Raw genomic sequence first — 25,701 nt, 5'->3', positions numbered from 1 at the left:
ACAGCGCTGCAGAATTAGTGGTGCTATATAAATAAATGGTGATGATGATGATCTATGTCCAACCAACTTTCACTCTGAGAGATTATGGGCCTGTTAAAGTAAGTAAATGCCCAATAAGTGCTGTATTTTGCATTAAGTTAGTTTCTGCACCTGCCCAGAAACTAACTATACGCCAGTGAACGCAAGGACATCCAAATTATCTTCGAAAACAAAAGACTCTACCGACAGCCGAAAATATTAATAGGCGGAACAGGGAGAGGAAGGGGCGTGTGTAGTCAGTATACAGTAAGAGCGTGCAGAGGCCCCCCGCACGCAGCAGTAGTGTCCGATTCAACCATTGGGTACTGGAATTGAGGTCTAATGCTAGACCTTGAGGTCAAGGACTAAGGACAAGGTGTAGGACTAGTAAATGCTTTGGGGATCGGGGATCGGGAATAGCGATTAGAACTGAGGTTTGAAATTATGGTTGGAGGTTGTCGACTGGGGTTTAGGGGTTGTAGGTGAAGATTGAGGACTGTGTTTAAGAAATTTAATTAAATTGTCATTGGGATTGTGGGCCCAAATCAGTGGTGCCATATAAATTGCTACCCAAAATGCCAAAGCCAAATAGTACTCCTGAAACATGAACGTACAAAATAAGGCTGGCAGGTGGAGGGACACAGGCTCACAGATCTCAGTAGGTCATGTGAAGGCAGAGGGCAGTGCACAGAGCAGATTGGAAAAAAAGAATATAGGAAGAAATATTCATAATTACTGGAATAGAAAATAGGAGCTAAAACTTTCTCTTTAATAAGTATGGCTCCAATCCAGCATAGATTTATCAGCAAAACATGTTTGATAATGTTTTTAAGAGAACAAACTTTATATTTCACTTTCTTTACTGCATGATTATTATATTTCTCAATTCTCATGCTGGAAGGCAATGACCCTTTCAATTTCAGCATAACCCTCATATTTATCATTAAATCTCCTGGGAAAAAAGATTAATCTGTTAATCCTGTTGGTAATTCTTGTTCTTTTGAATGGTTCTGTCTATGTCCTTTAGGCAGAAAAAGATCTTGCAAACCAGGGCATCTTATTACTACAGATATATATGCATTTAAATGTGTCTGTCTTCAAGATCTATCATGTTCTAGCTTCAGGTTTAAACCAAATAGATAACACCCACAAATCCGAAATCTTGTTCAAGTAAATAAAAGAGTTTACAATCAAACGGCGTAGTCACTTATCTTACACGGGCTGACAGCGGCCAACTCCCGATCACATTTACCAAATTACTTTATAAGTAGCTGTTCTATTTTCACAGGACACTTCAAATCCGCTCTATGTAGAGTCCCTACTCTGTACACGGGGCATTCCCTACAGTGAAAAGCATTAGCAGGCCCTGAGGAATGGTTTCTACAAAGGAAGGGGTGAGAGCAGGAGGCCACGGACTACAGTAATGCTTTTCACTCTCTTTCCTATGTTCGGGAAAGGGTACAAGGGAAGATAATTTGACACGAGTGATGCCAGAGGTTGGACTAAAAGACATGTTGAGTTTTAAGAGATAGAAAGCAGTGTCAGGGGTGTAATAGATTTTATTAATTTTGAGTGCAACTAAAATTGGCTACACATGAAAAACCTGGTCGGTAAATAAGATTCATGGTCACTGATGGTCATGCCGAACCGTTAGACAAACCACTGACCCTATGCATTGGGGGAATTCAATTCTAAACAAAGTGCCACCGGATTGTTCCATGAAGAGACTCCATGATGATGTCCAGCCTGAAATCTCAGCTCATTTTTGTTGGCACCTCATAGAGATGTGAGCGGAGATTCCTCTACCGTAGTAACCTGTAGTGTGCACAGCCGGGCATCGTGTTGAATTCCCCCCAATGAGTAACCTGATAACCACATATAAAAATCCAAATAATCCTTTCCAGAGTTTAATTGGGAAGACCAGTAGTGTCTAGCCAATGAACACAATTGTCCTACTGGATCTTACAATAAATTTCTGACCTAAGATTTTCAGAATTCACAAAAGAAAAAATAGGTAAAAAAAAAGAAAACACTCCTTATCTGGCATGACAGGGGAACCGGTCCAGCTCGACAGGGGATCCTAAAGAATGGGATTCTGTGGTTACGATGGAGAAGCTTCTCCCGGGTTAGAGACCGTTGTAGAGGGACTTGTATAATTGACTGTATAATCATTCAGAATAATTATTATTATTATTATCGTAGATTTGTAAGGCGCCACAGTGCAGCGCCGTACAGTAGGGAAAACAGTATATACATAAAACAGGGACATACAAGGTAGACAAAATAAATGCAGATATAAAACCAAAGGATATGAAGGACCCTGCTCACTAGAGAGATTATATTATACGTGGAAGAGGGCAAAGCTGAAACAAGAGGAGCAAATGTGGCTCAGAGTGGAGATTGGGACAGTTGTCAGGTTGCATTAGTGAGAATAATGTTATCGGGGATAAGGTCACCTCTAAAAAAGAGATGGGTTTTCAAAGAGTGTGTAAAAATGTAAAGGCGCTAGGAATGTCTGATTGAGCCTGGTAGGAAATCCTATAAGTGGTGAGCAGCACTGGAGAAGTCCTGTGGGCACGAGTGAGAGGTGGTTACAAGAGACAAGACAAGGCGCAGGTCAGAGGTAGATCTAAGAGGGCGGCAGGGAGAGTATTTTGATATGAGATTTGAGATGTATGTAGGGGTAGTGTTGTTGAGGGCTTTGTAGGTAAGGGTGAGTAATTTGAATTTGATTCTGGATGAATCATGTACCATATTGCTACTATTACAATTAATACTCTATCCTATCGGATACTGACTGGGAATCATCATCATCATCATCATTTATTTATATAGCGCCACTGATTCCGCAGCTCTGCACAGAGAACTCATTCACATCAGTCCTAGCCCCATTGGAGCTTACAGTCTAAATTCTCTAACACACACAGAGAGAGAGAGAGACTAGGGTCAATTTTGAGAGCAGCCAATTAACCTACCAGTATGTTTTTGGATTGTGGGAGGAAACCGACGTAAACACAGAGAGAACATACAAACTCCAAACAGATAAGGCCATGATCGGAAATTGAACTCATGACCCCAGTGCTGTGAGGCAGAAGTGCTAACCAGTAAGCCACCGTGCTGCCCATATTGAATGGAGCTGCTCCCTAGAGTGGAGAGGAGGCACGCCCCTGGATGTGTGCCGGGCAGACTATCAAAGTACAAATCCATGGTATTTTCCATTCCAGTGTGGTTAGTAAATGGCCTCTAGTTCTTCTGCGGAGCCAATCAGGTAGGTTACAAGCAGTCTAGCACTGGACGAACAGGGACGCAAATTAAAGAGCCCTCAGCTGTTAAGTGATAACCGATCTAGGTTGTCATTTTCACAAGGAGAAAAGCCAGACATTTATATTAAACCGAGTTTAACAGAAGTGCATATACATGTGGAATGTCAGGTGAACCGCATAGGTAATTTTTAACAGCTGCTATTGTGAAGGTTTGTGACAACTTGTCAATACCACGGCAAGCTCAACATGATGGACGCTGGTGAAATGGGATTTAAATGGATTTTATGGACATCAATTAACCTGGGGTCACACAATTTATTCTTTACTATCTATCAGCAGAATGAATCTCTTGTCCAATATAACATACACAGTAGCTGATCACTGGAAGAATTCAGCCAGGCAACATTTCAACATTTCTACCGCTGTGAAATTAGATTTTATAGATGACAGACGGTTAATGCATGCATGTAGAGATGTCAGTGTATATGTGTGTGCGCTAGGGATAATATTTAAAACCCCATAAAATGTCATTTAGATTTGACTAATAAAATTTTAATCCGCATTGCTTTCAACTACAATCCTAATGCAGGACATACATTATATTTCATTACTTTAACAAAAATACCTTACTATACCAACACATTAACACTCTACAGGGGGTCTATAAAAGTGTACTATGAATGGATGTGCAAACATAAACTGCGCTATTTAATAATCTGCACTCTACCAAACCGTTGGTTTGCAAACCGAACATTGTGCAAAAAAAATTGCTCTGGGTTTAACCTTTTGTCTACCATGTATCTGTAAGATGAGCCTTTTGTGAGGTGTATATTTGTGCGCCCCATTGGCCTGGTGCGATTTTACTTGGTGATGATAATGACTGTCACCTCTGTGCTCTGGATTTATCTAAATGTTACAGTTAAAGTTGCATATATCATAGGTTTTGTGTCTAATCCATAGTTGCCAACCTTTAACGATCGGCCTACAAGAGTCTCAGTGTAGAAGGGCGTGAGGGGGCAGGGCTCCGCAAATCGCGTCATTTTGGCCCTGCCCCCGTGACATAAAGATGCATACGCGTCATTTTAGCACGGGCGGCCGGGAAACGCATCATGAAGGCTTCAAATCTGCCCACTTCACTAGGAAGTGGGCAGATGTGGGAGAATTGTCAGCTCTCCCGGGAGTCCGGGAGACCTACCCGGAATTCGGGAGTCTCCCGGGCATTCCGGGAGAGTTAGCAAGTATGGACTAATCATATTTTTTTGAAGACTGCGGTCCCATTTAGGGAGAAAACTATAAACCTGGCATATTGTATGCATGCGATTTGACCAATGTAATAGGAACCATTTCTAAAAAGTTTGTGTCTTTTTGTCCAGTTTACAAAACCGCCATTTCTTCTTCTTCTTATTACTATTATTATTATTATTCTTATTAACCTTTACTTCTAGGGCGCCATATGAGGTCCGCAGCGCCGAACAGAGGGCAAACAACAAGATAGTACATGGTATAATAGTAGTGTTCAAATAACACTACAACTCTCAACACAGCTACTGGGGTGCAAGGGGCATAATGATATTTCATTGATATTTTGCACTGTTTGTATGGTTCCTGGGTTAAAAATCTGGCACTGCGGTTTGACATCTGCTTCTTTGAAAAAATGCGGCTCGATGTGAGGGTTTTAAGTTGTGGTTAAGAAAATACGCATTTTCATACATCTCCCACGTAAGTCTATGTCTATGTCTACAGTGATGTATGTCAGGTGAGACAGCGGAGGTTAGGCATTAGGGAGCGCGAAAAATAGAACAAAAAATATTTTTTCTCGTCCATGCATCTATGCCCAAACAACATCAGTGTGGATGTTAACTTACAGTGAAGTATTCAGTTATATAAAATAGAATAAGCTGAAATATTCCTTAAGGTTACCCAGAATTCCATATTGGACGTGGTTTTTCTATCGTATGGGAATAACCTCTCATCCTCTTCCAGAATAGCAAGAGATGCACAGTTACTGCCAGTCCCTCAGTGGCCCATCTGCATGGGTTGCATGTTAAATGAGCTATAATTACAGTTAATTTTTAATTAGTGGCCTGCCAGCTGCATGCTGTCTCCTAAAACCGAAAACACACTTGTCTTATGTCTCTTTATTTTTTACGGCTTAAAGACTCACCACGTTTATTGCTACCAATGCTATCATTAAAGGCAAAGGATGACGGTATTTTATATATGTTTTCATTTCATCCGACTTACAAGGGCCCATTTATTAAACGGCACTTATACAGGCAATAAGTGTAATATTTTTATCACTGCTTATTAGGGTGAAATTAAATGTACTTTCGGTGTGATCTAAGAATATTGTATTGCACCAACAAGCAGTATACGGAGCGATAAGAGTTATTGTTTGCTTTAGACTCTCGCTCTGCTGATCATGTGAGGGACCCAGTGCATGCTGGAACTAATCCTGAAATGGCTTTAGCATCTCAGCAGAACTTGTACCGCCGCAATACTTGAATAATAGGGTCACCCAAAACTTCCCAAAGGTGTAATCACCTTCATATCAAGAGCAACGCATTTTATCCATCGCATGGATTATCCGAGCTCAACCCTGACTAAACCCGACTGTTGAAAAATGCCGGGACGTTTGCTTTTTCAACAGTCGGTTTTAGCGCTCTGTCGGGGTTCAGAAGTTCTGGTAATCCATGTCGGGGTAAGTGGTGTCGGGTTTGTGGTAGCCGCACTAGCTTACCCAACCTGTCCTGGATCAACTTTAAATTTCAGTGTACAAATAAAGCTAACGAGTATTTGTGTGCTACATGAAAAGACAGCCAGTATTTAACTTATGCGCAAAATAATAAACTAATTTGCACCCTTTGCATTGTAACATGGTTTGTCCGGGACAACATTTACTCCTTTTTTTGTTTTGCAGTCCTTAATGACTCAGGTCCGGAAGGAGCAAACAGCCTTGAACCCATATTATCATTATCATCATCATTTATTTATATAGCGCCACTAATTCCGCCCCTGGGCCTTGATGTGGTTCCGACTTCTACTGCCCTCTTCAGTACATCACTACTTTCTCCTTGCTTTTTAATTGTCTGAGCCCTTTAATAAATAGTGATTGCATAACATAACACTAGAACTCCAGGCAGCTTGTAAATCACAGAGACACAGTTCTGCTCCCGAGATATCAAACAGTTATATCCTCTCCCACCAAATGGACACAGCCATATACGTAGTAGCTGTCATTAGCAGCAAAAGATAGGATGGCAAAATAACATGTTGTCCAACCATAGAGATGTGATGCACAGCCTGTATAATGAAGGCAGTGATGATACAAAACAATGGAGCAACCAAGGATATAATTAGTGTGTTGTGCCTAAAATATACTTACTGTACTAAAAGTGAACACTTAGCAGGCACAAAATGGTAAAAATAGCATGACATGGCAAAAAAGGAAAATGAGTCCACATGATATGCATATGCTGGACAGTTAAGTCCACCAGACTCAACTATCCAGCATATCATGTAGCTCCTAAAGCCCAATGTACAGCACATGCAACCCCATGACCACCACTTACAGTCGTAATGCCAACCACATACAGTTGCATGGCAGAAGAGTGTGTGTAAGTCCTTACTCACAGCTCTCCAGGCCTCCGCTTTGTGCGTTCTCCTGCCAGACTGTAATAATTACAAGCAGAGATTCTGGACACAACATTAAAACCAAAGAAGAGAAACGAAAACATGTCCAAAACCAATTTCCATGAAAACTTTTCCAAAAAACTCTATGCACTCCCCCCTCTCCTGTGTAATTATATAGTAAATTATAACCTTAGAAACTGACCAGCTGCTTTTACTTATTTCTTGTTTTTCTTTTAGCTGATATTTATAGAAAGTTTTTTGCACAGTGTAAGTTATTTTGTTTAAAAGGACAAAACATTGTCAATGATTTAAATTAAACAATAACATGCAAAACTCTTCTTGCTGAGTAAAAAATGTACCCTGATGTCTGACATGTCATGTTTAAGGGTCATTTATTGATAAAGCCACGTATTTAATACACATTTGGCCACTGTGAACTTATTCCATTGGAGTAATATGACAAATGGGTTATAGGATGTATTTTATATTAGCCAAGCAAACTGCCAAACAGCTTGCCTAATAATATAATACAAATAAATAAACACTATAAATATTGTGCAGATAATAATATTTATATGTTTTACTGAATACAATCAGCAATGGATTGTGTCGAAGTCGTATAATTGGAGGAACGAAAGTATATTGGTTAATATTGTTTTGCCGTGCGATTGCGATCAGTACGCCACGTTACACGTGGCATGGCGCGATCACACGGTAAAATACGCACGCACACACTCGCACTACAACATTTAGCTATTTATATATTTCATATTATATTGATTCCAATCCACAGTGATTTGTGAGCAGTTAGTATTTAGTTTATTATTAGTTTATATATTATGATTATATGTACACTTTAGTGTAATTTAAGGATCAGGTAATAGGAAATGTGTCATGTCTGGTATCATTTTACTCCCTATTCATCAGCAGTTGTCCAGTTGCTTTGCTGAAGAGATCGCACATTGCATACTCTAGTTAGCGATGTTAGGGAATAAATGTTTAAAGAAATACTGACTATAAAATGCTAATAGGCTAGTTGTAACTGGATTCTTGGCGGGAAAGTAAGAGCACAACCCCTGGAGAGATGACCCCCACCTTTGGATATTTTGGTTTGAACTGGCCTATGACCTGCAGCACTCTGGACCTTCCTGATACCTGGACCAATAGAAGGAAGCTACGTCATCTGCATTGTTCTCTCTGTAACACTGAGTGTATATAATATAGCTGTGCTCCTACTGGCTACAGTCATTCTCTGACCACAGTATTCTGGTGTGAAATACTGTCCTCTGGTACCAGTGGGAACGCAGCTAGCGCAAGCGAATGCAGCGGTATGTATTAAGCCCCTATTTGCCAAAGTATCATGCCAGATATCCCTCATAGCCAAAACTTCATGGTAGTGTCGTTAGTAGCCAAAGCATCATGGGAATATATCTAGTGGTTGAACTGGTCTAGTAATGTTTAACATAGAGATGCACCAAACCCAGGATTCTGTCTCTTCAGTGACATTAAGCTTTGAACCAAATCTTGATTTCCCAACAATTTTAGTGCACAGTTTAGACTCTCATTTTCAGAAGCTATAACTCAGTTACGGTTTCAACACCTGTTTAATTTTAACATGCAAAGTCAGGCAAGGTTCAATGTTGAGGGTAATGGGAATTGGTGAGTTTTTTCCTTATCATGCATTTATGTATAGCTGATGCAAAATGCAAATTAATTCAAGATGGCACTCTTCTTGGAACTGTGGGAATTTCCTGTATCAGCCTTAGCGTCTCTTATGGGAAGCTGCCTGCTTATAGTACATTGTTCTAGTGTAATTCCTGAGTAGTTTAAGACTTACTTGTTGCAGAATACTTCTTTTGTACCTCCAGCTAACATGCCGATACAACATAGTTGTTATGCTGCCAAACCTTACATCGATAACAGATGGAAAGACTCTTGATATCTTTATTCTAGCTTGGCTACTAATATATATATATATATATATATATATATATATATATAAATATATATATATATATATATATATATATAATCATTCTTTACCTTCAAATTCATCCAAATGTTGAGAGTTGCATGTTTAAATAGAGTGTGTGAAAAAATAATTACTGTGTCTTAAAGTTGTTGTGCTCTATATATCTTAGAAACTTAGGCGCCTTTGTAATCTTAGAATGCAGGAAAACTATTAAAGTGTCTTCATCGTCTGCACACAGTGGAAGAAGTCATTTTGTTGATTTGTTTTTCATCTAAATGTATATTAAAAATACTGTTTTAGATGTCAGACATACACAGGACCTATGAGGGGAGCTAAATTGTACTTATTCTTTATTTAGATTTTTAGAATTTATCATCCCAACACTAACGCCTCTTTTGATCCCACCCTGCCAATTTACCTGCTTTTTGTCTGGGAAGTTAGTGAACCCATCACCTACCCCCGTGGAGGCAGCTATATAGAGAATGTACTCACAGTGATTTTTTTTTTAATAGTTTCCAGTTAATTGATAAATAAAAAATTGGCTCAGCTAAAGGTGCCCATACACATTGCGATACTGATGGCCAATCAGACTGGGTTAGACCAAACTGTCTGCAAATCAGATTGTGTATGTGCCCAAAAAGACAGCTGATCGTGAGGAGCAATAAATTCAATTAAACAATGACTGCATCTATGTATGTGGTCTTTATCCGACAATGCTGTCTGATCCCACCGAACCCTCGTATCTTTTAATTTGGCCACTCCTATCTATACATGTGTATGACTAAATTTGACAGGTCCAGCCAAATAACGGTGGACCAAAACAGCCTGATCGGCTAGTGGATGGCCAAATATAGTGTAGGTCACGTGCCCATTTACACATAAATATTCAAAGTAGGCTTTATGGCAATTGTCTTAAAATACTCATTACCACAACCATTCAATGTATTCACCCAAGATAAGAACACCGGGGTCTATCTCACGAAACCCAGCGATATGGAAGATTTTATTTTGCTACTTATTGCAGCAATACAAAATCTACCTTTACCCAAATAAATAATAATAATTTCCAGCGGCAGCTGAGCGATGCTCAGTTCCTGGCTTTACTGGCTGGCAGATAGGCCAGTGTGGGAGCCTATGCACATCAGCAAACCGGCATGTCGGCCTGATATTGGGCTTCCAGCTCCACTTTCAAGAAAAAATACATAGGTTAAAAAAAAATGTAAAAAAAAATAAGTAAAAAATAGAAAAAGTTATATTTAAAATATAAATTTTTATTTTATTATGTTCAACGTCTGCTATCACCATCCTGACTTAGAGGACAGCAGCCACTATCCATGGTAAATAGGCTTCCTCATGCAAAGTCTGAGGCCCCCTGCAACAGCTACTGTGGAAAACTCACGTTTTTGTCAGAGAAAGTGCTTTACTCCAGCGGCTGGCTGGGTTGGGAGACAGAGGGTATGTGTCCCTGGGCCGGACCCATAGAGGGCTATATTAGGCTGGGTCACTGGGCCACCTGCATTTTTTTTCCTTTAAAATGTTCCCAATAGCCCGCTGAGGCGAGTCTTGCCCCTCGGGCTGAAATTTGCCCTTTCTTCTCGCCCTTTATTAATAAGACCCCGCAATCTTAAAAACAGGTCTAGGTAATTGTTAGTAAACAACACACCAACATGTACTGTACAGCTTAAATGACAACCGGCAGGTTGTTTATAAAATTGAGCTTCAAATGTGCTGGTATATATACAGTATAACTAAAACATTTATAAACAAATCTAGGAGTATTATAATCACAGATGAAGAACAACTCTATGGCATACTAGCCTACAGTCTTGGAATGTTAGGGAGGCTCTGGAATCTGGAGGAGTCCTCCGGAACTTTTGGCAGTGCAGGAACTCTACCGGATCCAGGGCATCAATAAGTCCTGCTCCCACCCACATAATCTTGCAAATCGTGGGGTGAGGATAAGGTGACAGGATGGCGTCACCATACCCCCTCCCACACTTGCCAGGAGACGAGAAAGTTGGCAAGGATGCTCTCTGGTGAACAAACTATTTTGGCACTGTTGATGTTTACCTGAGGATAGTGTTTCGGCAGTGTGGTGATATGAATAAGAAGCTAAAGGTTTAGTAGACATCTCTTCAAGCTGCCTGACATGCCTAATCGTACCATAATGGCAGTGAGTGTCACCAGGAGAGGGGCTGGGTCATGTAGCACAGAAAGATAGACAAGATACGGCTGCGTGACACAACAATATACCTGCAGCCGAATGATATATACGCTATAAAATAATGCTCTGTAAATCATTTGGAAAGGTAACTTGCAGGTTTGCACAGGTTGTTTTATGACTAAGTTCGTTGGCTAACCTTTAATTTGTGTGACTTGTGTGCATCCGCAAGGCATCGTAAGAAACAAGGCTGCGGTTTAGACTAGGTTGGCAGGATTTACAGGCACAAGAGCAGACATGCATACTGTTGCTGTCACTGGCTGTCCTTGAGTATTCAACAGCAATGTGCACAAAGCAGCATAGGTGAGTGAAGAAAATATACTTTAACCAGTTGCTCAAAACTCTCATTATCTAAGCTACAGCGATGTCATCAAATTATTCTCTCCAGGACTTAAAGTCATACTTGCCGACTTTTTCAAGAGCCCCTCCGGGAGCTGCCACATATGCTTAAAATTCACCCGTTACACACATATAGTGGAGGCAGCCATTTAATGAGCTGAACCAATATTTATAACAATAGAGTCTATCAATTTACAAAGTGCCAGTGAGGCTACGTTTTCCAAATACCTATATCCACTGTAGTAGGCGATCGGTTTACACAGTTCCCAGCCAGAAAGCAGCTATATAGCATAGTTACCTACTCTCCCGGAATGTCTGGGAGATCAACAAATTACTAGGAGTTCCCCTGGACTCCCAGGAGATCAGCTCAACCTCCCGCGTTCTACTCAGAAGTGGGTGGGGCTTAATGACACCGCAAACCGCATCATCCGGGCCCCACCCCCCACTGTATTAGGCCGCAAATTGGATCTCCCGGATGGGAGATGAAAAATGTTGGCAAGTATGGTATATGGGCAGTGTCAGAAGGGTCTGAGAAATAAAGTCAGGGGTGGGGTCAGGGGAGGGCTGGCAAATTTTAGCCCGGGGGGCAAAACTCGATTTAGCAGCCTATTTTAATGGGTAAAAATGCAGGTGGCCCAGTGACCCAGCCCAAGGTAATGCACTATGGGACAGGCCCGGGGGCCCCAGCCCAGCCTGCCCCTGGGTAGAGTAATAAATTCTGATTTAAAAAAAAAAAAAATTAAAAAAAATATTTAAAAATAAAAATGTAAAATTAGTTCCACTTTCTTACATGTCCTGCATAGGTTTGTAATTCCTAATACTGTATTATATGTGTATTTAAAAAACAATATAGAAGTAGAACTACTACATTTTTTTACATGATCTAATAGGTGACATTTAAAATAGTTCACCATGAAAATGGACTGTGTAACGTCAGCTCTCAACCAGTACTAACATATTAGTATTAGTCACCCTGTGAACGACCATTATGGTTGCTTTACATTTCTAACAAACGTGTTTTCCGCCCCTGCGGGCAGCTCATTTCTGATGGATCAATATCTAATGGATATCATTCAGTCATACCATGTAATCTTTACTGCTCATTAGTCTGACAAAGCATTTAGGGGAGATGAATCCCTTTAGAGACACAGCAAAAGTGCTTTTTATATTGGATGACCTATTTTCTTTAAGCAAAACCCTGAATTTAATATTGTTTGTCTAAGAGATGCAGACACCGATTTTAGTTTAGATAATGTCATGTGAATGGTAATTGTAGGATTATGGATAATACCTTCAAGTCACATTACGTGAACAATAAAGAACGAGAGAACACTCAGACACAGCTACTGTGATGTAAAGAGCTCTGCACTGTACCTTTCCTGGTGGTTTCCTGAGCTCTCCCCCTCGCATATCCATGGATGGTGGCACTTGGTAAATGTCTTGTGAAGGCGTCATTGATGGCGGGACCTGGTAGATGTCTTGTCCTGTTCCAGCAGAAGGTGGAACCTGATAAACATCCTGAGACTGAGGGGGACTTGTGGATCCTACTGGGGCCTTGTAGACCTCCTGGGGTTGATTCATGGATGGAGGAACCTGATATATGTCTTGAACTTGACTTTTGAACTGGTGCTGGGCTAGCTGGTTTTGGTACATGGTAGATTGCTTAGAAGGGGGTGTTTGACTTGGGTGCTGTGACCCCTGAGGGCTCTGATAAAGTGACTGTTGTCCTTTAGGTGGTGCTGGGACTAAGTAAACATTGTCTGCACTGTGGTTCTGGAAAGAAGGATGCACAGGCGGGTACTGGTTTGTGGAGAGGACATTGTAGACACCTTGGTTATTATAAGGCAATGGGGTTTGGGGTGGCTGCTGTTGTGATTGTTGCTGAGGTTTCTGTTGGCCCTGGTCACTACCACTTCCTTGTTTCTTGTCATACATCCCCACCAGAATCTTCAGACGATTTCCAGGAACGATGCCCTGTCTCCCATGCAGGGAGCAGAGCCACCAGCCGTCTAGACCTTGAGTATTGCACTCCAGCACCGTCATGATATCCCCCTTTCGAAAGGACAACTCATCCGGAGACTCTGCCACATTGTCGTACAGAGCTTTGGCCAGTACATTCTGCAGAAGACACAGACATAGAAACATTAATGATTAAAATAAAAGAGTTGTAAAATTTAGAGCTTAATATAGAGGACCCTGTGGGTCGCAAAATCACCCAATCAAACCATGCTAAACTAGAAAGCCCAATTATTCAGGTACCTAAATATCAAAATTAGTTTGTATTGATATAACATACCATGGTTACATATATGTCTCTCTCTCTCTCTCTGTATATATATATATATATATATATATACAAAAATTCTGATATACACGAAGGCTCCTGATAGTGTAGTATATTTCTGGGATATGACACCAATATATATTCTACACATAACAATATAGCAGTGTACCAGAAGAAAATCATAAACTCGCTTATCTGTATCAAATCAGCTGTGAACTCCGTATCTGTCAATCCTGGTTGTTCCAATGATGGTCTGAAATGTGTTTTCCCACAGCAGACTGACAAGGGTGTGCCTGAAGGAAGAGCTCTGAATTTTTTCTGGCACGCTGCTTTGTGTAGAATATATATTGGTGTCATAACCATACTACACTATTCTCTGGTCTTTTCTTTTGTTTATATGTTCACATATGGTTGGAGATAATGGAAGATATAAGTGATATCGGTACACCCAGTATATTGTGATTGATGAGCTCTTATATATCCTATATCTGGTACCCATATATATCACCTACGGGTTTTTGTGGTTTATTTCCCACAAACATACTATCAGGCGCCTTGTGTTCCTTCTGCTTACTTTTCCAGATATATATAGCTATATACATATATATATATATATATATATATATATATATATATATATATATTAGAAGAATTTGGAGTTTTGGAATATTGGAACCTCTGGACTAAGCACTACAGGGCGGCCTCCACGCTATCAGACTAATCTGATTCCTTTCACTTTGAATCTTAAATATCAGCAGTGACTTGCACCCTGCTTCCCCTTATTCCCCTTTCTGCACCATACCCCGTCCCCTACTCTCCCCCTTTTCCCCGATACTCTCCCACGAAGAGACACATTGTACCATTAGTTATATCTGTATGACCACCATAAGATATTGTAGATCTATAACTGTTACTATTTTTTAAAATTGCTGAACTATTGTTAATGTTCTTGTTACTCAATCATATATAACCTTTACTGCACCCCTACATCCCCCCCCCCCTTTTCTTATTTCTGTTCCCTCCTTGTTTATCTGTTTTATAAAACTGTTGAAAAGCAATAAAACAGTTTATTTAAAAAAACATAAATACTTTGCACTGTTAAAAAATGATGCTGTATCTACTGTTATAAACCGCAGTAGTATTTGTTTTAGACAAGAAATGAGCCACCGCTTGATAAATCCAATATTATACATGGTACCAGCTACTTGGCAATAATACAAAACAAAAAGACAGTTGTTGTCAGCACTTGTTCTTAACACTGCATATCTGTGTGTATCTAGCAAACTGAAAACATGAGTTATTGGTTCATATTTTGATCAAAGCGTTTAAGCCTGCATCCCAGCATCAAGGGCACCTCATTGTATGCAGGATTAGTACTTTTTTTTTCACTATATAAACATAAATGTGTGGGGTCTTTGTATTGAACATGAATCAAAGTATCTGCGGAACAAATACTGAAAATGGATTTGAAGCTTTCAAAAGTAATAGAACGCTGTGAAATATTAATAGTCTGCCAGAGTCTCATAGAGGAATTTGAAGCATTCTGCAGCAGGGACTTAGAGGTCAGAGTGTCCAATCAAGTTCAAAGCTACCAGTTCTAATCTCTCTATTTGCAAAGGCGGAGGGGAAATATTCCCATCAACCATAAGAGACACCAGTGAACAAACCACCACATTCCACCCAACAATCAGAGTTCTGTCTGCCTATGATTCTCCCATGGAAAGAAGGCAACATAGTGACCAATCACAAAGTCTGATAAGTGCTCCACTAGCCCATGCAATGTTCAGAGTTGCAAAGCTAGATGTTAAATACTATGCGTTTGTAAAGTGTATAGATCATAGTGTATGCTAGGCCTGTGTCTCTTATACCCTGTTCACTGCCTCAAAAACCCGGGTTATTACCGGGGCAAGCTCAGACAACCCGGGTCAAGGCTCAGTGTGAACGGGTCCTCTGCTACTTCCCGGGTCGGATGAGCAGGGAATTATACCTGGGTCTTTTAGAGGGTTATTGATTTTCAACCCTAGTCCCACCGAAAGCTATTGTAAAGTAAAAAAAAAACAACAACAAAAGAAACATCACAAGAGGAGCCAATCAAAGCTCCGCTTGAGATGTTGCCAGGGAGACCCGGGCAGACCCCTGTTCAGTGTGAACACAGTCTACCCGAGAATTTACCGGGGTGTCCTGCACTGTCGCCCGCCAATATCCCTGTTCATAAATCCGGAATATTGCCAGGGCGGCAGTGTGAAAGTGGTTTTATTGAATAACCATTACTCATTTATTCCAGCTGGGGAATAACTACAGATGACTCGTGTTCCAAGCCACTCAATCCCACATCTCCAACACTATAAACAAATTATGCAAAGACCAAAGCCATGCTGTAACCAATAGCAACCAAGCAGCTAGTCTGCTAAACGCTGGTATCTGCTGGCTTAATATCAGTTACAGCAAATCATTGTTGTTAGCACCAGATTATTAAATAAACCCACAAACATATAGCAATTTTCATTCAGATTTGGTGTGGTCTATTAAAGGCGTACACATATAATAACAGCTTAAATGGTTCGTCAATATTGAAAAAATCCTGACATGTAAACTGGTGTACGAACATACACAGACTACAATGTTATTTACATACAAATGGGGCTAGATTCACTAAACTGCGGGTTTGAAAAAGTGGAGATGTTGCCTATAGTAACCAATCAGATTCTAGCTGTCATTTATTTAGTGCACTCTACAAAATGACAGCTAGAATTTGATTGGACGCTATAGGCAACATTTCCACTTTTTCAAACCCGCAGTTTAGTAAATATACCCCCTTATCTGTATGCTTGTAGTAAAAGCACATACTCATTGTATGTAATATAACATATATGGATCTGTTTAAACTTTACAGGGAAGCAACTATTACACGGCTAAATGCTTGCATACGTGCTGCACGCAAGTTGCCGATGCTGTAAATACCGCTGTCAGCTAACACACCTGTCCAAAGATCTGTTAAACATTAACTTTCCCAGTAATGTCTGGTGACTGTAGAGTTTCACAGTAACTCTGCTCTGCTCTGCTGCTGTTTCCTTCACTCCAGAGATAAATACATTCAGGAGATTGAGTTAGTAAAACTTAGCAGGTTGCTAGAGGTCAATATGGCTGTCTCCTCAAATTAAAGTGACTGAAGTACATATTTTTAAAAAGCAATATGCAGCAACATGCCCTAATCATGTGGTAAGCCACAACAACCCATCAACCATTAACTTGGAAAATCCTAGTGCAAGCAATTCTTATGGAAGCTAAGATTTGATTGATTCACTTTATGCTTTTGCATTGACCAATTGCACCGCTATCACGTGCTGTCATAACACTGTGATTGCCTGTTTAGTGCTGAGCTAGGGCTTTGATTGGACCTGTCAATCCCACATAAAGCTACACTGGTATCTTTAAAATATCAAATAAGGATTTAACAAGACTATTGCGTGTTAAACACAAACTTTTTATAATCTTACCAAAGCACAGTGGCAGAAACCATCTTCTCTTCACATTGCTAGCGTTCTACAAAGTGTGTGATTGTCCTCTGATTTGTATTTATTTTAAACAAATTGGAGAGGTCCTACCTAGTGCTCACAGGTTCACCTTAATGTCTGCACACCACATGTACCGTAGAATTGCTATCACAATATCTAACCATTGTGGCATGATTGATAATGCAATCAAGAATTCTAGTTTGAGAGTGAGTGGTATATTAAAATAGCCTATTATCCGTAGGAAGATAAAATCTAAAAGGTATATACATTTTGCTGCTAGTTGCCCTTTAATTCACAGTGCTTATGAAATCATTCACTTATTGTTTACTTGTGACAGAGATAGCAGTTACGCAGCTTAATCAGAGGGCAGTCTGCCTTTTTCATACTTCTTCTATGACCTCTAATTATGTCTGACTTGCAGGCAACCACACTGCCCAAAGGATCCCGTGGGCAATGACAGAGCGGATGGGGTAAGTCTGGAAATCGGGACAGTGCTGTGCGAGACAATTCCACTAAACAGGCTGGAGTAAATGTTCGCTGCAATAGAGCAGGTCTGTGGCACCCCAGGTGTTGTGAAACTACAAGTTCCAGAATGCTTTGCCAGTAGATTGCCAGACAGTAGGGCATACCGGGATTGTAGTTTCATAACACCTGTAGAGACACAGGTTGGCCAGGCCTGCAGAAGAGGTTATGCTCACAGGACATAGAAGTAGAGAACCCCACTGAACCCCGAGAACTGGTTTTGGTTTTGGATCTGGATTAGCTTTGTGTTTTGGTTTTGGCAAAACCATCCTCGTGTGTATGCTAAAATCGCATAATTTTGCTATTTTTTGTTCCTACATTATTATTAACCTCAATAACACTAATTTCAAGTCATTTGCAGTCAATTTAGACAACCTCACAGGTCCCAATATTATTTTCATACACTTTCAGACAAATACTGCAGCGACCTGGCTGGATGGTAAGCGACAGAGTAATGGCACAAACACACGGCAGTTCCTACCACATCTAGGACACATTGGCACACAGAAGTGGCAGAAAAGAAAAAGGGGTCATCCCTCCCTCCTACCCCTCGCTATGTTGGATCTTAAAAAGGAATTCAAAACTCGCGAGATCCAAGATCCGACGACGTTACGTCGATGTTTTGCCTCGTTTTCGGTTCCAACGGCACGCAACAGTTCCTTGGCTTGGTACTCTGATCCCCTAAGTTCGGGTGTGTTCGGTTCTCCAGGAACCGAGTCTGAACATCTCTACATAGAAGTAGGGTGCTCCCTTGTGATTATGACTAGTAGTAATGGCTTTATCTGAAGTAAGTCTTTGGAGACCAAAACAACCTCTGCCTTGGCGTAAGGTTCTAGGACTTATGGACAATTTGAACTCACGACAACGGAAATAGTTCATTGTTGTCCTGTAACCAGATGTTCCATACACAATAATTATACAGAAAATGGACAATGGGGACTTGATACAACACGGCTGTTCTCTGTCCGTGTTGCAAGTCTGTTTTACTATGTAGAGACCATCTGGTGGTCAATAAAGATGAACAAACTCTATTGTCTAACAGATGAAGAGGAAACAAACTTTAGAGAGATGAAGTTTTGGCCACATAAACTAAATCACAAGCTGACTTATGTAAAATAAGTCAATATTCTGTACATTTAAAAGCTTAATAAATGTATCAGAATTAAAAAGTGTACCCATCAACTACACACAGTGGAGACCGCCATTTTATGGGCTGAACCAATGTTCCACACAATGGGTGCAACCATTTTGCAGGCTGGATCAATATTGTTGAGTATGCGGTCTATCAATTCAGTAGGAATTAGTTATGGTGATATGAGGTACATGGTACATGGAGAAAGCCATGTTGTGGGGTGAAGCAATCAAATATGCTTGACTATGCAATCTATTAATGCACAACATTCTAACGGGGGAATTCAGTTAACCGCATCTCGCAGACATTCCAGTGACCCTTCGCGACAGAGATTTTGACAGAAATCTCCGCTCATTTTTCCTCATGCCCCATAGAGGTGTGAGGAAAAATGAGCAGAGATTTCTACCGTAGAAAAGTAAAAAGAGCTGGATTAAATTCCATGCCAAGTCCCAATCCAAGTCTAGCGTGATATTCTCCTGCACCTACTTCCAGGTACAGTCAAGTCCAGAAATATTGGGACATCAACACAATTCTCATATTTTGGCCTCTATACACCACCACAATGGATTTGAAATGAAACTAACAAGATGTGCTTTAACTGCAGACTTTAAGCTTTAATTTGAGGGTATTTACATCCAAATAAGGAAGTACAATGGTTTCTATATGTGCCTCCCACTTTTTAAGGGACCAAAAGTAATGGGACAAACTAAACAATCCTACATCAAATTTTCACTTTTTAATACTTTGTTGCAAATCCTTTGCAGTCAATTACAGTCTGGAAGGCATAGACATCACCAGACGTTGGGTTTCATCCCTGGTGATGCCCTGCCAGGCCTTTACTGCAAATGTCTTCAGTTCCTGCTTGTTCTTGGGGCATTTTCCCTTCAGTTTTGTCTTCATCAAGCAGCTACCTCCACTGTATGTAGGTACGCTTAAATAAACTAATAGGATTGTTACCTATGAAGCAATCATTTTTCAATATATTTTTGTTTGAGATCTCATCCAAAATTTTCTGAATGAACGCATTCTTGGCCACAAAAATATTGTCAGCATTTAACCGCCTCTTGTTTGGGGGCAATCTTTCCTTATTAGCTGTAGATTTTCATCTGATCTTGCTAGATGTGATGGGTTAAGTAGAGCATGTAAACGAATGAAGATCTCAGTCCATTATGCCTATTGTGCAAATCCTTCCTGTGTATGTTTGTGGGACTACAGGCAGGCTCCCAGCTGGATCCCTGCACAACTTAATTCCATGAATAACTCCCACTTCTGTACTTATGGAGTCGGCTGCTAGCTGTGTGTGTGTGTGTGTGTGTGTGTGTGTGTGTGTGTGTGTGTGTGTTAAGACAATGGAGGAATGCATACGCTTGCTTCCTTATACTGGAGAGAGGCCGGAAGAACATGAATGGTTGATTTATTGAATTAAACATGCTGTTCCTTCCAATTGAAGACCACAAGGTCTCTTGTGTTTGGGAGCAAGAACTTAGTTTGTGCAGTTACAGACTTTACTCATGGACAATTCCAAGGGCAAGCAACAAAACAAAACTTTTGTAATAAAAAATAAAGACCTTAAGGATTATTTACTAACTAAGTGCAAATGGGTGGAAACTGGAAACCCATTCAAACCAATTAGATGTTTACTTTTATTGTCAAATTCAGTGAGGGGCAATGTAAAATAGCAAGAGGGCCACACACAGAGGAAGGAGAGCACAACGCGCTCCCTCCTCCTCCGGTTATGTCACGTGACCTCTCGGCACTGTGCAGAGGAGGTCATGTGATGCGAACATTAGCTGCCCCCGTTGTAATAAGATCGGGAGCAGCCGGCTGGGGGTCCGCAGTCGAAGGCTCGTTGGGGCCGCTGGTGGCCCACGGGCCTCTGTTGCCCACCGCTGGTGTAACTTAAATAAGTTCCTTAAAAACAGCAAATTAAACTTTCAATTTATTGTATTTATTTTAAAAGAATTAAAAGGTTTTAAAAGGTTTTGTATGTGAGTTATGCTAAACAAGCATTCTATTAATTAGTGGCAGTTCTCATTCTTTAATGGAATAATCTACACCAGCTTTAGATTGTCAGTTCTATGTAGCAAGGCCCTCAGCCTGTTACTGTATTACCAACTTATGATGTGTTCACATTTTTAATTGCACAGCACTGTATAACATGTTGGTGCTAATATAAGTGAAGATTAGAAACACAAAGTGAAACCTCAACTTCTAAATTAGGTTCTGTTTCCACCGACACTGATCTCATCAAACCCAATCTAACATTATTATGCAATCCTTGAGGCCTTAGACTTAGACTCTGTCCCCACTGGCTGCTCACCTTCAGCGGTGTCACAATACTTGGATAATATCTAACAGTATGACAGGTTTGTTTGCGTAGGCTGCATCAGGGACACTTTACAAGTAATTGCTCTGAGAATATTACTTCTATTTGCCGCAGGCTATCTGTTGCTCTATATTAACATTGCACAAACCAGAGAACTGATTTTTATCAGCCATAGATGCATAATAAATTCTTTCTTGGGGTGAATGCTCTAGGGAAGATCTACCATTATAAAACAGCAAGGAAGCGGTAATCGGGCACACTCAGCACTCCGGTGCTTGGCACAAACAACTTCCTTGAATCTTTGCAATAAAGGACTGTTTCCTTGATTCCTGTTTACCCAGTATTAGTCAGTGCTGGGCAAGAATGTCATCTGCTGTATAGTACATGAGGACGAGTCACGTCACATCCCATAACGAACGAAGCAGGTGATGGCACCGGATCAATTCCATTGTGTATATGTGTAAATAATACTTAGTAGCGCAGCTGAACGTTATTACTGTTTATTTAGAAATCGCCAACATCGTCCTCGTCGCTGTACAGGGTAAGTAATACACACCGGGGCATTATAACAATGAAAGACGTGGATTTAACATTGACACAAACATAAAACAACAGGAATGCGATTCTTGCTCAAAGAGCTTACAATCTAGAGGACATGGGGACCGGCATTAATTTAGCCCCAAAGCTGGCACTGCCACATTCTGAAACGCCTTTTGGCATTTGTTTCATGTTGTGCCAGGTCTGTGACCGGCTCCATACGCAGCGACCCAGAGTGCAATGAGCAGCTGTAGTTGTGTTCAAACATTCCAATCTCTCTCTCTCACACACACTCATACACATACACACACACTCACACACTGTGATAAAGGTGCAGGGCTTAGAAACCCACAACTAAGAATGTTCTTCCCAGCATTTTCTCTCGGCTGCTGGAGTGGTTGTAGCTATATACAAGACAATGATCACATTCTTTAGAAAATATGCTTATCTAATTCGTCTAAATCCCCTTTTACCTTAATCACTAGGATGTTAAGGATTAAATACTGATTTTAGTAGGAAAATACTATGCTGAACTGGCAATGAATCACATACTAATTGGCAATGTATGTAGAATTTGCCCATTGTTCGAGTTTATATGAATCACTTATGAAGAATGTTTATAGACAGAGGACACATGCTAGTCTTATTGAGGACACAGGAAATACTCTTTGTCCTACTTAATGATAACTTTTATTTTTTACGAGCTTTCTGTTACGTCAAAATGAAAAGTAAAATACATAGGTTGTAGTCACTCTCATTGAGTAAAACAAGGTCACTTCCATTGCTGTGTCGTCCATCATTTAAAAGTCCTCAACATAGTCGTATATTTTTTTCTATTATTTATTTTCTAGCTGGTATGTGTCACTGTCTCCACTGCTGTACATTTAGAGATTTAGGGCCTCATTCATTAAGAAAAGTAAAGCAAAAAAAAAAGAGTAACTTTGCATCTTGGCAAAACCATGTTGCATTGAAGGGGGAGGTAAATTTAAAATGCGAGGACAGATTTCTAGTTGGGGTAGGGCATATCCTGGATCAACTTTAAAGTTCAGTACAAAAATTAAGCTATCAAGGTATTTGTGTGCTATATGAAAACAACAGCCAGTATTTAACTTATGTACAAAATAATAAACTAATTTGCACCCCTTGCATTGTAACATAGTTTGTCCAGGAGAAAATGTACTCAATTTTTTTGCCTTACTTTCCTTAATGAATCAGGACGTTAGTCGTCGGCCACTTACTTTCTAACAGTAGTGACATCTGTAGGCTAGAAGAAGTATTGTACGCCATCATACAAAGCAAGAGAAAAACAATACAAATCAAAATGTCTTACACACTAATGAAATAAGCTGCGACAATCAATTATATGAACTTTAAAAATGTTTTAATTACACTTCTCCTTTAAGTAAGGTATATTCAGTCTATCACCATGCAATAATAATCCACTTAATTGACTGGATATGATTGAGCACCAGGGTTTGACACCCTGAGTCAATCTCAACTAGAGTCAAGTGGAGGTGCCCTTAAAAAATAGTGGTAGTATAAGGTATGAGGTTCTGCTATTTGGGGGTGGCCTCTGTCAAGTAACATCTCCTTTACTGTTGCCACCTACAGAGTATCATTATATTAACTTTCAGAATCAGACAGATTTTTCAAAGTTAGTGAAGAGCTTCATCATTCTTACAACCTGCATAATAACCCAGGGGTGCTCAATTTATAGATAAGGGTGCCAAGTGGGGTCTCGGATCAGTTTTGGGATCCCTGATTGTTAGATATGCAATACATTCTATTGAAAACCACCTATCGTGGGGTTCTAGATCAAGTGGAAGTCCAAAAATAATGGCACATTGATACTTGGGTTTCCAGCTGAAAAATAGGTTGAGTACCCCTGCAAAAGTCTCATAAAATGGAAATATGCTACTTGGTTTCACAAGAAAGAAGCAACTCTTGAGTGGTATAATGTGGGCAGATCTACAATGTAGTGAGATTAGCAATCTCAGCCCCATACCTAGGTCACTGGTAGATACTGCTTTAGGCAGCATACTACGAGCATCAAAAGCAGATGTTTCCAAATGAAATGAACTCACAGTAGTCGTTTCTAAGAGAGGTCACTTCGGTCTCTGCTACATTCTCTGTAACTGTGAGATGATATTTCATCCGGAGATAACAATGCCACCTAGTGGCCAAATTACTATGAAAGTTAGTGGTTTGCTAGCTTAATACTACAGCAATCCATTTTGAACAAAGCATCTGACAAACACAGGGGCACACTTGTTTTCGTTACTTGATAATAGGGATGTGCACCGGCGACTTTTGAGGTCTCGTGTTTTGTGTTTTGGATCCAGATTTTCGTTATTTTTGAGGTTCGGATTTGTCTCGCAAAACACTTGACGAAAGGTCTCGGTTCGGATTTAAGGTATTGGATTCGGATTTTTTTTGAAAAAAACATAAAAAGTTTAAAAATCAAGTTTTTGGGCTTATTTTCACTCCTAGGCTATTATTAACCTCAATAACATTCAATAACAAGCATTTCCACTAATTTACAGTGTATTCTGAACACCTCACAATATAGTTATTAGTCCAAAACGTTGCAAAAAGGTATCTTTCTGGACTGCGTAGAGGAGTGGGTCACCACAATATCTTAAAAACCCTGAACTTTTATGATTCGCACCAATAATTGTACCTGGACTGCGTAGAGGAGTGGGTCACCACAATATATTAAAAACCCTGAACTTTTATGAATCGCATCAATAAATGTACCTGGACTGCGTAGAGGAGTGGGTCACCACAATATATTAAAAACCCTGAACTTTTATGAATCGCACCAATAAATGTACCTGGACTGCGTAGAGGAGTGGGTCACCACAATATATATAATAAGAAAACCATCAACTTGTTTGATTCGCACCAATAAATGTACCTGGACTGCGTAGAGGAGTGGGTCACCACAATATATTAAAAACCCTGAACTTTTATGAATCGCACCAATAATTGTACCTGGACTGCGTAGAGGAGTGGGTCACCACAATATCTTAAAAACCCTGAACTTTTATGAATCGCACCAATAAATGTACCTGGACTGCGTAGAGGAGTGGGTCACCACAATATATATAATAAGAAAACCATCAACTTGTTTGATTCGCACCAATAAATGTACCTGGACTGCGTAGAGGAGTGGGTCACCACAATATATTAAAAACCCTGAACTTTTATGAATCGCACCAATAAATGTACCTGGACTGCGTAGAGGAGTGGGTCACCACAATATATTAAAAACCCTGAACTTTTATGAATCGCACCAATAAATGTACCTGGACTGCGTAGAGGAGTGGGTCACCACAATATATTAAAAACCCTGAACTTTTATGAATCGCACCAATAAATGTACCTGGACTGCGTAGAGGAGTGGGTCACCACAATATCTTAAAAACCCTGAACTTTTATGAATCGCACCAATAAATGTACCTGGACTGCGTAGAGGAGTGGGCACTGGGCACCACAATAAAATATATAAAAAACCTTCAACAGGTCTGCATTACACTACACATACGGCTGCTCCTCCATCCTCTCCATCATATACATGTTGGAGTTTTAGCGTGTGACAACCTCTTGTTTTTGATAATGTCAGTGCATTTTGAATATTTTTCAATTTGCCCCACACCACTGAATGTACTTTATCTATGATACGCATCTATCTATCTTGACTGCGTAGTGTGGTGGCCCCGGTACACAATTTGGTACCGAGGCCACAATATAATTAAAAAACCCTCCACGTGTCAGAATTCCACCAAACAAGTATCTGGACTGCGTAGTGGGGTGGCCCCGGTACCCAACTTGATACCGGGGCCACAATAAAATAAATACACCCTCCACGTGTCAGAATTCCACCAAACAAGTATCTGGACTGCGTAGTGGGGTGGCCCCGGTACCCAATTTGATACC

The 25,701-nt window shown here is 40.3% G+C and overlaps 1 protein-coding gene across 2 annotated transcripts in view; it reads right to left on the bottom strand.

Annotated features, from left to right (window-relative positions):
- Positions 1-25,701, bottom strand: part of BCAR1 (BCAR1 scaffold protein, Cas family member) — a 108,225-nt gene that overhangs the window by 54,829 nt on the left and 27,695 nt on the right. For both annotated transcript variants that reach the window (XM_075188884.1, XM_075188885.1), the window contains exon 2: positions 12,821-13,564. In XM_075188884.1, coding sequence (XP_075044985.1) covers positions 12,821-13,564 — 744 coding nt within the window. The remainder of the gene's footprint in view (positions 1-12,820; positions 13,565-25,701) is intronic.

Source organism: Mixophyes fleayi, chromosome 10 (genome assembly GCF_038048845.1).
Source record: "Mixophyes fleayi isolate aMixFle1 chromosome 10, aMixFle1.hap1, whole genome shotgun sequence".
NCBI classification, from domain to species: Eukaryota; Metazoa; Chordata; class Amphibia; order Anura; family Limnodynastidae; genus Mixophyes; species Mixophyes fleayi.
Note: the sequence above shows the minus strand (reverse complement) of the source record. Positions and strands in the feature narration are given on the sequence as shown.